The 14059-nt window shown below is 40.9% G+C and overlaps 1 protein-coding gene across 5 annotated transcripts in view; it reads left to right on the plus strand.

Annotated features, from left to right (window-relative positions):
* Positions 1 to 3036: 3036 nt before the first annotated feature.
* Positions 3037 to 14059, plus strand: part of ndrg4 (NDRG family member 4) — an 80014-nt gene continuing 68991 nt past the window's right edge. For 3 of the 5 annotated variants that reach the window (XM_085166821.1, XM_085166822.1, XM_085166824.1), the window contains exons 1-2: positions 3037 to 3198; positions 6875 to 6948. In XM_085166821.1, the coding sequence (XP_085022947.1) occupies positions 6875 to 6948 (74 nt within the window). In that variant the 5' untranslated portion in view covers positions 3037 to 3198. The remainder of the gene's footprint in view (positions 3199 to 6874; positions 6949 to 14059) is intronic. The other 2 variants (XM_085166823.1, XM_085166825.1) reach the window with 2 other exon arrangements.

The following is a 14059-nucleotide window of genomic DNA, read 5'->3' on the forward strand; positions in this document are numbered from 1 at the left end:
GAGACGACGCCACCAGCACCCGAATACCACGTGATCCTCTTCCTCCTCACCTCATCTTCTGAACTGAAGTCAGGGCTTTATCAAAAACATTATTTATTAATTGTTCCCAGTGTTGGGGAGTAACGGAATACATGTACCGCCGTTACGTATTTAAAATACAAAATATGAGTAACTGTATTCCGTTACACTTACAGTTTAAAAAGGTGGTATTTAGAATACAGTTACTTTGTTGAAATAAATGGATTACACGGCGGTACTTCCCTGTTTCATATTGTGGCGGGTCAGGACTGTTTGGGTTTTGTTTGACAGCTACGTTCTGTTGTTGCAGGCGGCAGCGTTATGGTTGCCATGGTTACAGGGTTACGCTCTCTCTCTGTGTGTTTCCTGGGCGAGAGAGGCCTTTTTGTTGTTGTTGTGCTAAGCTAACAGGCAGAATGCTACAGGTATAGCTCTAAAGAATGTAGCATCATGGGCAGTGTAGTCCGTGCTGCAGGGAGAATGGACTGCCATACACGTTATGTGTCTGTGAGCGAGGGAGGGAGAAAAAGGAAAAGTACGAGCTGTCATCGAGCAGAAACGGGAGCTGGAAGCATGTAAATATAATAATAACCACTGCAGCCAAGAAGAGAGCCTGACGAGCCCAGTTGTAAGTAAGCTATTAAGACTCGACTGTACACCGTGTTCGTGTTTTCCTCCAAAAACAATAAGTTCTGTTGGAGCAGCCTTTCAACGCCTCTCTCTGTCTCTCGCAAGCAAAGTTGACCCAGACAACAAAGTAAAGCTAGTTTTTAGCTACGAGCCCGACACAGAACCCACCGTATTAGTCAGAGGTCCCTTTACTACGGTTCGGAGTCGCGGACCTTCAGTAACAGTAATAAATCACAGCAATAGTACATTCATGTAGTTGTAAACAGCATGATAATATATTAAGTAATCCAAAGTATTCAGAATACGTTACTCTCATTGAGTAACGGAATACGTTACAGAATACATTTTGGGGCATGTATTCTGTATTCTGTAATGGAATACATTTTAAAAGTAACCTTCTCAACACTGATTATTCCTGATCTTGTCGCAATTACTTATTGTCAGCAAATTAGCCATACAACCGTCCTGTAAGAAAACAGGATTCCCTTGACTGAAATCTGTAATGCACTGACATCTAGTGGTGAGATTTTATGCACTGTAACTTTAACAGATTAATCCTAATAAAGTATGAGAAGAGACTCTACCTTTAAGTGTAACGATTTAGTGCATATCAAGTTGATATTTGCAGCATTTCCTTTATCATGCAACCAGCAGCAGGCATGTTAATTCTCCCACAGAGGGACGGCTTCTGCCAAACTAAAAGTTCAGCCATTGCTGGAACGCTGGCATCATTCTCCTCCTCAGTTTTCTTCAAGTGTTGTGGGCGCTGTGATCCTCGTGCAGGTGCTTCTTCGTAATCTCATTAGGGCTCTTAATGCACACGCCAGACGTACGAGCACTGTGCCTTAAATCTACTTTCTTGCTAATGGCCAACAGATGGTGTTTGGGTGTAAAAGAAAATTACTCGTTGGCTCTAACTTGCTCCGTGACCCGGCGTTTGTCATCTCATTGAATGAAACGTGCTTTTCATTTAGCCTATTACGGTCGGGAACCTCGGGCCACGCCAAATGCCAAAAACATGGAACCAAAAGGAACAGCGAATGGTATCTAAAAGTAAAGAAACAGTAAAAATGAAGTGGGAAACTAATGCTTAATGTTACTAGTTTGAACAAAAAGTAATTGGAGAGCTATGATGAGTTTCTTTTCATTGCCCCATCACTCACACTGCTGCTTGCTTCATCTGTGATTGTCTCTAATGTTTAGGTACATCAGATGTCAGGAAACAGGTCGGAGCTACCCAAATCTTTAAACAATATCAAGCTCTGTTTATTCTCGGGCTGGCAGCGATGTAAGGTGCCCAAAAAAGGGGATTATGTGACCGTCCCATATGCTCTCCAATCCTGTAAACAACACACTCCCATCTCTGGAACACGGGGTTAGAGATGGAAGGTGGACAAGTTTAAATTGCAGGCCTAAACTTCTAATCTTTTCTTATAAACAAGTCTTACTGTATTCAAAGCAGAGCTGAAGTCAGTGCTCTGCCAGAGACACATGGATGATGCCGCTATCAGTGCCCCTATCACTTCATGCCCCAGTTGCCCAAACATGGTAAGCTCCTCTGACGCTTGCTTCGCCCAGACAAAATAGCTCTTCTGTTTGCCTGTGGGCTGTTGGGTTGAGTGTGTGTGCGTTTGTGCGCGTCTGTGGGCGTGAAGACGTCTGAGAGCCGTGTCAGAAAAGATTTGGACGGACGTATTTTCGTTGCCTGGTTTCAAAATCACGAGTAAATTCAAAGCTTGCCAGCTCAGGGCTGCAGAACGGCACCGGTGCAGAGCCTGGCTGGTTTTATAGGTACAACTTACACGTGTGTCACATGTAGGCAAAGAAAAACTAAACAATTACACATTTACAGACTCTTCTCTCGAGAACCACTAATCGAAACAACATGAATTAAATCATTAATCACAGAACATTAAAGCCAGGAAACAGATCGTGTTGAGTAAAGACTTTACAGCTTTATCTTCACGAGGCTGAGATTTACAGTTAGAATAATGTTTGGCACTTATTTAAACTTAATGTCAATGAATGTCCTTCAAACACGCTTGTGTTTATATAAGCCCCTCCCCCTGCACACAGACACTATAGTCATCCTTATGACCTCCGACTCTGCACTGCACCTACTCGTGTGACCTGCAACACACCTGGTGAGTTTGAAGCAGATCAGGTGACCTGTTGTTGAAACTGGCAGAAAAAAAAAAGATTTCTGGATTTTCGTACGACGAACAAGATCGTTCCCACGCTTTCCTTCTAACCAGACTCACTTTGTTATATTTTTACCAGCGTCTTTCTCCTTCATCCGTCGCTGCTGCATCATTGGTGAAGCCACGTGCTCTGTGTTTATCATCAGGAAGGGGAGGGAGATAGAGGGAGGGAGAGAGAGAGCTGTTTCTCTCTCATTTCTAGTGCGACCACAGGAAGACACACACACACATTCACGCACAAACACTCCGAGACGTACGCTCAGCCAGTCTGTAGCAGCCTGAGGGACGGACACAGAAAACACAGCTACACCAGACTTTGCAGCCACAGAAGCTCTGAACAACACCACAGGTACCGTAAAGCTTGTGATATTTATTCAATAGTTTCTACCTGAGTGGCGAACAGTCATTTGCAGGTGAACTCTTTGAGAAGCTTCGTGTTTTGACTCTACTCAGATTTGAGCTCGGATGCAGCGAGCCTGCTTTGTGTTTGAGGACTAGAGGAGGATGTTAAAATGAGGACAGGAATTTTGGCACGGTGTGTGTGAATGCTGCTGCTGGAGCTTTGTGCTTTTTACTTTTCCTCTCTCTCACACACACACACACACACATATATACACACCCCTGTTTCCAGCCTCCGCATTGGCGAGAACAGGATGTCAAGAGGTTGAATTTATTGACCCCACAGGAACAAAAGTGCGACATTTAGAAAACCAGACGGGATTATTATTATGTATTAAACCCAAAGCCTTTGCATTTATATTGTATTTCCCTGGGTTTACAGTTGGATTATAAAGTTGTAGTTTAAAAAAAGTCTTGACGCTTTTAATAATCATCTTATTCTGATGTGTCTGGCTTTGGCAAGGGCAGGGGAGGGATGCGTGCTAAAGAAAACAATGCTGGATTTGAAGGAGACTGAGTCAGCTGGATGATGAATCGACAGTAGGTGGAAGTCATAAAAGTTGATTGAATTTGGTGCAGGCTTGTGTTAGTGGTGCCCTGAATGTGCCTGCTTTTGTCTCAGTGGTCTTGGCAGGACCAGACAGATTAGAAGCATCAAGCGTCGGGGCATCGTGGTCAAAATGAAGTGGCTGGGTGATCGCGTTTAAAAACTAAAGAACCATATAAGACAACATTAATGTATATGCAGATTTTATCAGAACTCGGTGAGGTTTGTAGCGTCACAATGAACAGACGAACAGATTAAAGTGCATTTTTCATATCCTTGAAAAAGCAACAGTGTTGATGTCTCATTTTTATTTGGACCTCTTACATAATTTCTCTATCAGATCAGCAAATGCACTTCCCTTATCATTTTCTTGCAGTGCATGTTCAGATTTCAAGCTACCACGAAACTTATTGACTCGTATTCTTCCTGCCGCTTCCTGAGAACACGAAACAGCCGCCGAAGCCGAGCCGGCCTCCCCTTCGGGAGCGGGTCTGTTTCTCAGCTCGCGGTTTATAAATAGATTTACAAAGAGCAATACGCTCCTGCTCTTGTTCATCACGAGCCACACAGCAATGCTAGCTCACACCTTATCGCCAATCCAGTTAGTCCATATTTGGCCAGAGGGGATTTTTGGGGATATAGATTTATCACATTATTCCACAATTTTCTACAAGTATGAACAACATGAGTTAAAATCTTGCTTAATTTCCAGTGGAAGAGATGCAGTTTTGGGTTTTTCTTATAAATCATGTCACCTCCTGCTACTATGCGCCGATTAACAGCTCATAATTATCCGCAATTTTACTGCTCCCTACATCCAACTCACTATGTATTGCACTACAACTCAAAGTAAAAAGGTCACCAACCCTTATAAAAAGCACAATAAGGGTTACTTTGTGTCCAAAATGGCAATAAGATACGAGCGATCCTGCTTCCATGTTTCACCTGCTGGTTCTAACCAAGTTCAAGCTCTGACTTTACATCTTATGGACTTCATGAAAATCAAAGGTATTGGGAAATTTCACAGCCATGGATCTGTGCAGATGAAAAATTTGAGACAACCTGTCAGATCAACAAAGCATATGAAGTAGTAGGAAGGTCCCAATACCAAGCCCCAAGTCAGAGTTAAAAGCTAGCAAGGAGCTACTGCTTAGGAAGCTAAATGTAATTAGCACAGTTCTGACAGTTACATAGCAAACATACAACTGCACATGCATAAAGCACAGATATGAATCATTAAGGACTTAACACTGACCAGCCCATCCAGGGTTAGACTTAGTGTTGTTGATGTTATTTTTTACTTACATGCTAAATGGGAAAAATCCTTTATAAACTACAAGATGATAAATAGATAGAAGTCAGATAAAAAATGGACATTGCAGTCACATGACTCTTAATCTTTTCTATTTCTTCACCTTGAATTCACGATCAAGGTAGGAGGTGAAGTTTTCTGCACGATCTGATATCCTCATGTTGGTGTTGTTCCCAGATCATCATACTAAAGGTTGTTCCAGGATCAACATTGCAAGTGACCAATCAGAATGTTGTGATGTCATACTTTTGCGACTTTGGGAAAAACCGGCGTAAAACAAAAATCTGTACTTAAGCTGCGAGAAACTGCCTTTGTCCGCCGATCAACGGACCCTAACCCTGACCCTTTAATAAACGCTAAGCAGAATTGATATTGTCCTTGCAACATTGGAATTTCATAAATGCACGAATGGGTTGGTGCGCAAAAGAATAACGTCACAATAATGTGATTGGTCACTTGCAATGTTGAACCTGGAACAACATTTTCATGATGATCTGGGAACAACACCAACACGACGATATCAGATCATCCGAAGTTTTCTAACAATCTTATGAAAACCCTAAATAGGAAAAGATCTCACGTAGAATTTTCCAATTTATTTCAAACGTGCATCTACTGGGAGGCACGTTTGAAATAGCACTGGTGATATTTTTGCTATTGTCAGCATAAACTTCAAGAGTTTTCACACCTTAAAGACCTTTTAGCCACAAGTTGATCTTCATAAAGCTCCGACTAGTTCAAATCACTTTAGTTTGGTCACAAGTAAATTGCTTGAAACAAAGCAAAGAGAAAAGTTTGACTTTTGGATGGGGATTACTTTATTACTTTGAATTAACAGATAAGAAATAGAGAGCTGAAGTCAGAGGCTACATGTTGTGAGATTTGACAGTGTGGTTACGTGGTGATCTCCTCTCTAAAATACAAGACAAACATGAAATCACTGTACTGTTGAAATGATGCTTCTAGAACATTCAACTATGTAGTAAGGAAGGCTGAATGGCTAATTCCCCAACTTTAACCTCTGAGCAGAACTTAAGCTGACTGTGAGGTGCTTAGCAGTCACATCAGCCTTGAAACCTAAATTTCAGATGGGGGTAACAAAACTGTGCCTTAGAAGAGATGTCGGGTATGTGAAGCTTTCATTGCTCGCTTTCTCGTTCCTTCTGTTTGGAAACAACTCTTCTTGCTCTTTGGCTTCTTTGCACCACTCCACAGCCCCCATCTCCCTCCCCCCAGTGGCATTTTCAATAGCTAGACAATGAGGCTGGCACTGAGAGCGAGCCACTGCCAAAGCAAAACTGTTATTACCGTGTTTTGCATGCTGATACATTTCCCCTTTGCTAGACATTTGTGTTGGATCTTTGCTCTAACCCAGTAGCATCCTCGTGTCTCCTGGAAACTATATTTATAGAAATTATAAAGGGTTGTTGCATGTCTTTCTGGCCACTATTAGAGGCCAGTAAAAGTCAGTTGATGTTTTATTAGAAACCCCATGGCTTTTTTATTGATTTGAAAATCTTACTAATTAAATATCACTCACCTAATAACAGAAAAGTCCTTTTCTATAATTTAACCTTTACATTTTTCTCCCTAATTTTTTTATGACCTCTGTCGCCTGTCTTATTATTCCTTCTGTCTGTTCTCTGTAGCTTTGCTGCATGATCTTTCCTCTTATAACCTGTGAATTTTATTATTGCCTTTGCACCTGCAATGCACCAACGCTAGTACAGTAGTTCTTGTCTCTTGTATTTTTATACCTGCTGCTAGATGGGGCCTGGATTGTTTTGGAACTTCCCTCCCAAGGCTGGCTGCACGGTTCCACAAAGCCTCCTGCAGACCATGTACGTAGGATCGTAAAGCCACTGTACCTACCTACCTACATAACCTACCATACTGTACCACATAGGTCTCTCCTTTATCCAACCCGAGTGGATATATATCTATGGCATTCTCTGTCCATTCGCCCCATTCTGTCAATCAGTCAGACCAGTCAAGCATTCATTCTGCAGCAGCCAGCAAATGCCCATAAATCCAATCAAAAATCATAATTCTGTTGTTAAACAAACATGCATTTGACAGGAGCAGTCCATCTGCCATTCTATATATATACATATATATTTTTTTTTTAAAAAAGGAAAAAAACACACAACAGATCCTGGAACAGATACTAGGAATTAGGCCGGGAATAGCGCCAGACTCTTGAATTGAAAATTCTCTCTACAACCATTGGCAAAAACCTCATCCAGGTGACACGCCACGTGGTATGAGCCTATTGCAGCGTGTGCAGTTTGCTCATCCTTCAGACTCTTCATCGCTTTAATATGCATATTTTTAAATGCATCACTCTATTTAATTCTGACTGTACAGAAAACACCTGAAGAGTTTAAATTCAACCTGTACAGCTGGGCTTTTCCTAAGCTTACAGGATGCTAATACTACTGTTTTAAATGACAGTGAATGATTTCATATATACCATTATTTGTTATCTTACCACTGAATTCCCATACTGTTTTACATCCCATATTATTGTATCCTAGTTCTTATATGTAGGCTTGATATTTGGATTATATCATCAATTATTATAAATAAAAAATCATAAATCAGTACAGAGATGTACGCAGGAATGCACTAATAGTTATGAACTTATTCTTAAAGGCAGGGCTGGACTGGGACAAAAAATCGGCCCGGGCATTTTGACTAGAGACCGGCCCACCAAAAATGTGACGTCATTCAGGGGTAAAACCGCAAAGGATTGGCAAGCGGTACTAGCTCATGCAGGCTTTCAATTGAACTCAGTTACACAGCGATAAAAAGAAACACAAAAAATGGCAAGAAGCTGTTGTATTATTAACTGCAATAGTGCCAAAAAGTGATTGTCTGCCAAAAACTGATTGCTCGTATTTAAATTGCTATAAGTAACTTGTTGGGCTATAATATGTGAAACATATGTCAAATGCATCCCTCGTGGATGACATAAAGTCATATTGAGCTACAAACAACATTAGTGTAACAAGATAGAAGCCGCAATCAGTCTTTGGCAGTGACTTTTATATAACCTTTATTTATGCCTTAAAAAAAAAGTCTAATTAATGTTAAAAATGTCTTTTGTAAGAAGTAGTTGGACAGCAGAAATGGCTCAAATATTACAATAGTTCTGTAAAAATATTTAAAGTGGGGATAAAGGACCGGATTGGTTATAATGTAAGTACAATAACACAGAGCTGTAAAGATACTTGAAAAAACAGATAATTTTTTAATCCCATATATAGCCCCTTTGTAAACGCCGAAGTCTATTTACCAACATAGATATTACACATAAAAAATACACGCAAACATTGGAAATCACTTTTTGGCAGGCAATCACTTTTTGGCACAACACCTGTTGCATGACAGCCACGGGAAGCCGACGGGTAAAGAGATCGGTTGTTATCGGATTACGTCGTGGAAATTGTTTAAGCCATGTTTCCAAAGTAACAAAGAGCTGATGGATGGCCTATAAGATTGCTAAACAAGGGGGAGGGTGCATCCGACCTCCTCGGCTGTAATTGGTCCAGCCCAGAGTCGATCATGACCAATTGGCCAATCCAACACCTTTCATTATTTATACCCTTCAAAAAAAAAAAAAAAAATCGATCGGCCCATAAAAACAAAAAATCGCCAGCGGCCCACCGGGCAAATGCCTGGTATGCCCGATGGCCAGTCCAGCTATGCTTAAAGGATGCTGTTGTTTAAGGATTGTAGTTTAACAGATTAGCAACTTTTAGAAAACTTGGGTTGTACGTATTAACATTTATTTATTTTGATGCTTGATAAGGAATCTTGGCTCTAAATAAATACACAAAATGTGGTGAAAAAACAATCAAACACACAAACAAAATGCTGGATTTCACCTTTCATAACATCAGCTGAAACGTTGCTTGTACAGCTGATCCCGGCCTGGTCACTTTTATCTTGTGTTTGGGCCTAACTGATTCAGTTTAATGTGTTTAAATCCTCCCGTCAGTTTTGTTGGTTCACACAACAATCCTTTGCACATTCATATTTCTGTAAAGTTTCAGTTCCATGTTGGAGTCTATGAGGCCTGACTGGAGATGAATCTTTCTCCAAACTGCTAATGTTACTAAAGCATATCAGCATGCCCCGTCATCGCACACATTGTTTTGTTTTTTCCCCTCGGCGTGTGCGTTATGTATTGCTGTCACCCATTAATTTTGAAATGCCAGCCTTGGTGCTGACTATCCTGTGTGACTGACTCATTGTTGATGGAACTGCATGTTCCACACATCTCTGCATGCATATTAATGCCTCTTTGTTGCAGAGCTTCACCGTGCGCTCAAAATATAGTTTGCAAACAAAACCGAGTATGCTTCTAAGGAATGTCCCTTTAATGTCAAATGATTCAAAGCTGTATCACCTCACGGTAACTGCAGGATTAGTTGAGTATTCTGTCTTGTGAACAACTGAAAAACTTTTTATTGAGAATATAGTACAAGGAGAAGCTCCATACAGTGAAAGTAAGAACGTCTACATACAGCTAGAAACCTGTGGACTTGAATGAAGTACACTTGTAGGAACAATAATAGCACTTTTTCAACATAACAATCAGAATAAAATGAGTAAATGTTATGATTTATCTTTTTTTTAAATCTATTTTGCTGATATTTTTTATTCAAGAGCTACAATCATTAACCTCCTAAGACCCGAACTCTTCCACAGCATGCATTTTTAATTTCTCTTTGATATTTGGGCTGATTGGGACCCGATGAATGTAAAAACAAAGATTTACCAGATTTTCTTTTTTTTTTTTACCTGATTTTTGTTTCTAAGAAAAATGCGAGCCACATGTGAGGATATTCGTTTAAAATTTCGATAGAACAGCAGCAGTATAATGTCCTCGTAAGTGGATATCAGGCCCCTGTAGAGCAAAATTGAGTATTTTGGTCTAAATAACGAGCCCGTTCTCACTCCCGAGGCGTAACATGCCGACGTTTTGTCACGTCCCCCGGCGTTCCTGAGGAACGCAAAAGGAGGCCTTCGGCGTTCTTATGGTACGCGGCGGGTTATGGGCGAAATCCAGTGCAATGACGCTCCCGCGGTAATAGACGTTCCAGCCCTGTATTCCAGCCCTAAACCTAACCTTATCCCTAGCCCTAACCATAACCTTTTTCCTGACCTTATCCATGACTGTAATGATATTAAATAGCGTGTTTCTAAGCTATTTGAAGAAAAAGAGCGAACATGTGTAGATAGAGTCCATACGGTTCTCATATTTCCTCATTTTTCCAAGGTCGTCATTTAGAAACGTGGTGGGTAGCCGAAAACGTAATATGTTGACGATTTGTCACCTAGCCTAAAATGTTACACTTTGGGAGTGAGAACGTGTTGAAATAACCCAAAATGTGATGTCCACATATGGTCCTAGGAGGTTAAATTAGCTAATGTATCTCATCGAACTATACTTCTCATTAATAGATTTTATTAGCTCAAAAATACATACGGATGAACACTGGTGGACTAAAAATGAATGGAAAAACAGCAGATGTATAGAATATGTTTTCATCTTTTAAGCCCTGAAAATTTGATGCATGTCCTTAAGATGTTAAGAGGGCTCAAGCATGTTCGTAAAGTATCTAATTTCCCATGTATTTCTGGAAAATATTGGAAAATATTTATAGAACGGTACAATTTTCAGTTGAATTTATTAAATATACCAGAAGTATTATACAAAAAAAATAAAAAATCAGCTGATTCCGAGAAGTGCAGGAGGAGGCACTGACGAGTGCTTTTCATGGAGTGTAAGAGTGATAATATGAGGCTGCATTGCTGGAAATGGTGCTAACCATTTATAGACTGTGTCAAAAGTGCCTGTGGCTATATTGAAAAACTGGCTGACAAGATGAATCCCAGCGTCCAGAAGCTTGACAGCAGAGGAATATTCCAGCATGAGAGGAAACCCAAGAAAAAAGAGTTTTCTAAAGAAGCAAAAGTGACGACTGTGAGCTGTCTGAGCGTGTTTTATTTACCGAAGAAAGGAAGAATTCCTACTGTGTGACCTTTAATGTCACATAAGAACAAACACCAGAGACATTAAATTAGACAGACATGCCTCTCAATGCACCATGAATTCAAATCTATGGCAGAACTCTGTAACAGCAAACATGTTGTTAGAAAAATAAGTTCCGGAGGAAAAATGTGCCTTTTTAATGCCATGATTCATGATTCTATGCATGTAGTCTTTATGTTCCTTTGAAATGAATTAAAATAATTGTCATTTATTTTATTTGTAATCACTGCCCAAATACTCAAAGAGATCCTTCAAAATAGAGCTGAGATTTGCTTCTAGAAGGATTTCTTCTTGGAGGCAAGCAGTTACTGTGACAAGTTTGAAACATTTGATACCAAAGCAACATCACTCACGTTTCCTCCTGACTGTAAGTCATCTTTTGTAAAGAGCAAAATTTGTGGTGTTTACGCTGCAGTATAAAACACAGAATGTTCATGGTGTATTAGAGTAAAAGTGATCCGATCGATAAGAGAATGCCGCCGCTTACATACTGGTTATTGAATGCCAGCTCTGTGCTACTCTGTGGTCACTAATGGAGGGCATATATTAAAAATGGAGGCTGGCACAGCACAAGCAACAGCTTCATATAATATGCAGAAACATGACTTTGCCCTCAGGTTCAGATGTAAATCAGTAGAAAACTGGACACACTGTCCGGAAATAGCGATGTGATCATTTCTTGATTACTGATTAAGCGTTAAGTGTTGGGTTATTTGTCTAGAATAAAAATAGCATCCTGACATATCAGGAAAATAATCCATCAAGCTAAAAATAAAACGTGCCGTGTTTCTCTTGCACCTCCTCATATTTCCCTCAAATGGCTGTCAAGCAGCAACAAGAGGACAATTCAGTCTTCAGTTATTAACGCTACGATGTTACAGAACGAAAACGTGAGTGTAGAAATATATTATTGAAGATGCAACCTTTTTGTCATTAAAAATATGAGAAATGCATTGTTTAAATATATTTCTGTGAATCTGGACCAGAGCATCACTGAGCTCCTGAACACTTTCAGGTGCAACCTGGAATGATTGGATCAAAAGATGGACTGAACCATAATGTCCCACTGGTGTTCGACTGGCTTTAGGTCAGGCGAGCGTCGGGGGAGGTCAGTGGTATCAGTTCCTTCACCCTCCAGGAGCTGCCTCATACTCTGGCAACATGAGGCTGGGATTGTCATGCACCCAGAGTAACTCAGCACCCTCTGTGCCAGCGTAGGGTCTGACACTGGCTCCAGTGATTTCATCTTGATATCTACCTGGCCTCTAGGGGCCTGTGCGTCCCTCTGTGGACTGTCTACAGGAATCTCCTCTGTGCTCTCGAAACTCTGCAGACCTGAATCAAATGATTAGTTCATTACCAGGCCTCGAGGGCCGGTGTCCTGCAGGTTTTAGATGTGTCCTTGATCCAACACAGCTGATTTAAATGGCTCAACATGTCTTGAAGTTCTCCAGAGGCCTGGTAATGAACTAATTGGACAGCCCTGCCCTAACTAAATACAAGACCAGTGAAACAACAGTCAGACAAGATGAGGAGGTAAACATGTTAGTGGCCTCCACCTGTAAATTTCATGTTTTTGCTGGTTGTCTCGTTGCTGCCCCTCAGTTCACCTGTTTTTATTTCATTTAAGATCAAAACAGCTGAACATGATTAACAACCCTCTCTGTTATGTAACTGATAGGATCAATACCTCAGAGGCTTCACTGACTTGATGCTGTAGCCTAAAAAGTATTCGTTTAATTTTTTGAGCAGTGTATTTAGTCCAGTATCAGTGGGCGTATGGTTCTACAATCGGTCTAAAGCAGGACCGGTCAGCTTAATGAGCGACAAATCGACACAACACAGACAAATGACGACACATCAGAGCATTAAGTCCACACAACAACACGTGCATTAGGGCAATCGTGGCTTAAAGAGTTGGCAGTTCATCTTGTAACCGGAAGGTTGCCGATTCGAGCCCCGGCTCGGTCAGTCTCGGTCATTGCGTTCTTGGGCAAGACACTTCACCTACTGGTGATGGCGGTAGGCCGATGGCACGATATGGCAGCCTCGCTTCTGTCAATCTGCCCCAGGGCAGCTGTGGCTACAACTGTAGCTGCCTCCACCAGTGTGTGAGAGTGAATGAATAGTGGCATTGTAAAGCGCTATATAAATGCAACCCATTAAATTGTTAGTGTTACCCAAGTCTTTAAATAATAGGAAAGTACATCACTTCTAAGACTTTTATGTTTATGTAACTCTAAAATGATCTAAAAATCAGAACATTAAATCGATTTAAATGTGACAAATATTGACAATTTAGCTCAAAATTTCCATCTCAATGCCTGTTTGGTTTAAGGATGATCTTCATCATGAAAATGTTGTTCCAGGTTCAACATTGCAAGTGACCAATCACATTATTGTGACGTTATTCTTTTGCGCACCAACCCATTCGTGCATTTATGAAATTCCAATGTTGCAAGGACAATATCAATTCTGCTTAGCGTTTATTAAAGGGTCAGGGTTAGGGTCCGTTGATCGGCGGACAAAGGCGGTTTCTCGCAGCTTAAGTACAGTTTTTTGTTTTACGCCGGTTTTTCCCGAAGTCGCAAAAGTATGACATCACAACATTCTGATTGGTCACTTGCAATGTTGATCCTGGAACAACCTTTAGTTTGATGATCTGGGAACAACACCAACACGAGGATATCAGATCGTGCTTGGTTTAACACCTCCAGTCTCAGTGAGGTATAAAATGCAGGGTCAGTCCCTGCTGTTGGGGTTGTGGGTTGTGGCCTGTCTTGCAGTGGTAGTGGCATTAAACCCACGCGTCTGTGGAGGAAGTGACTGCGGCTTGCTCAGGAAACCATTCATCCCTTCGCCGTGGGTCACTGGGCTTCGCTTCTTGA

Source organism: Neolamprologus multifasciatus, chromosome 7 (assembly GCF_963576455.1).
Source record: "Neolamprologus multifasciatus chromosome 7, fNeoMul1.2, whole genome shotgun sequence".
NCBI lineage: Eukaryota > Metazoa > Chordata > Actinopteri > Cichliformes > Cichlidae > Neolamprologus > Neolamprologus multifasciatus.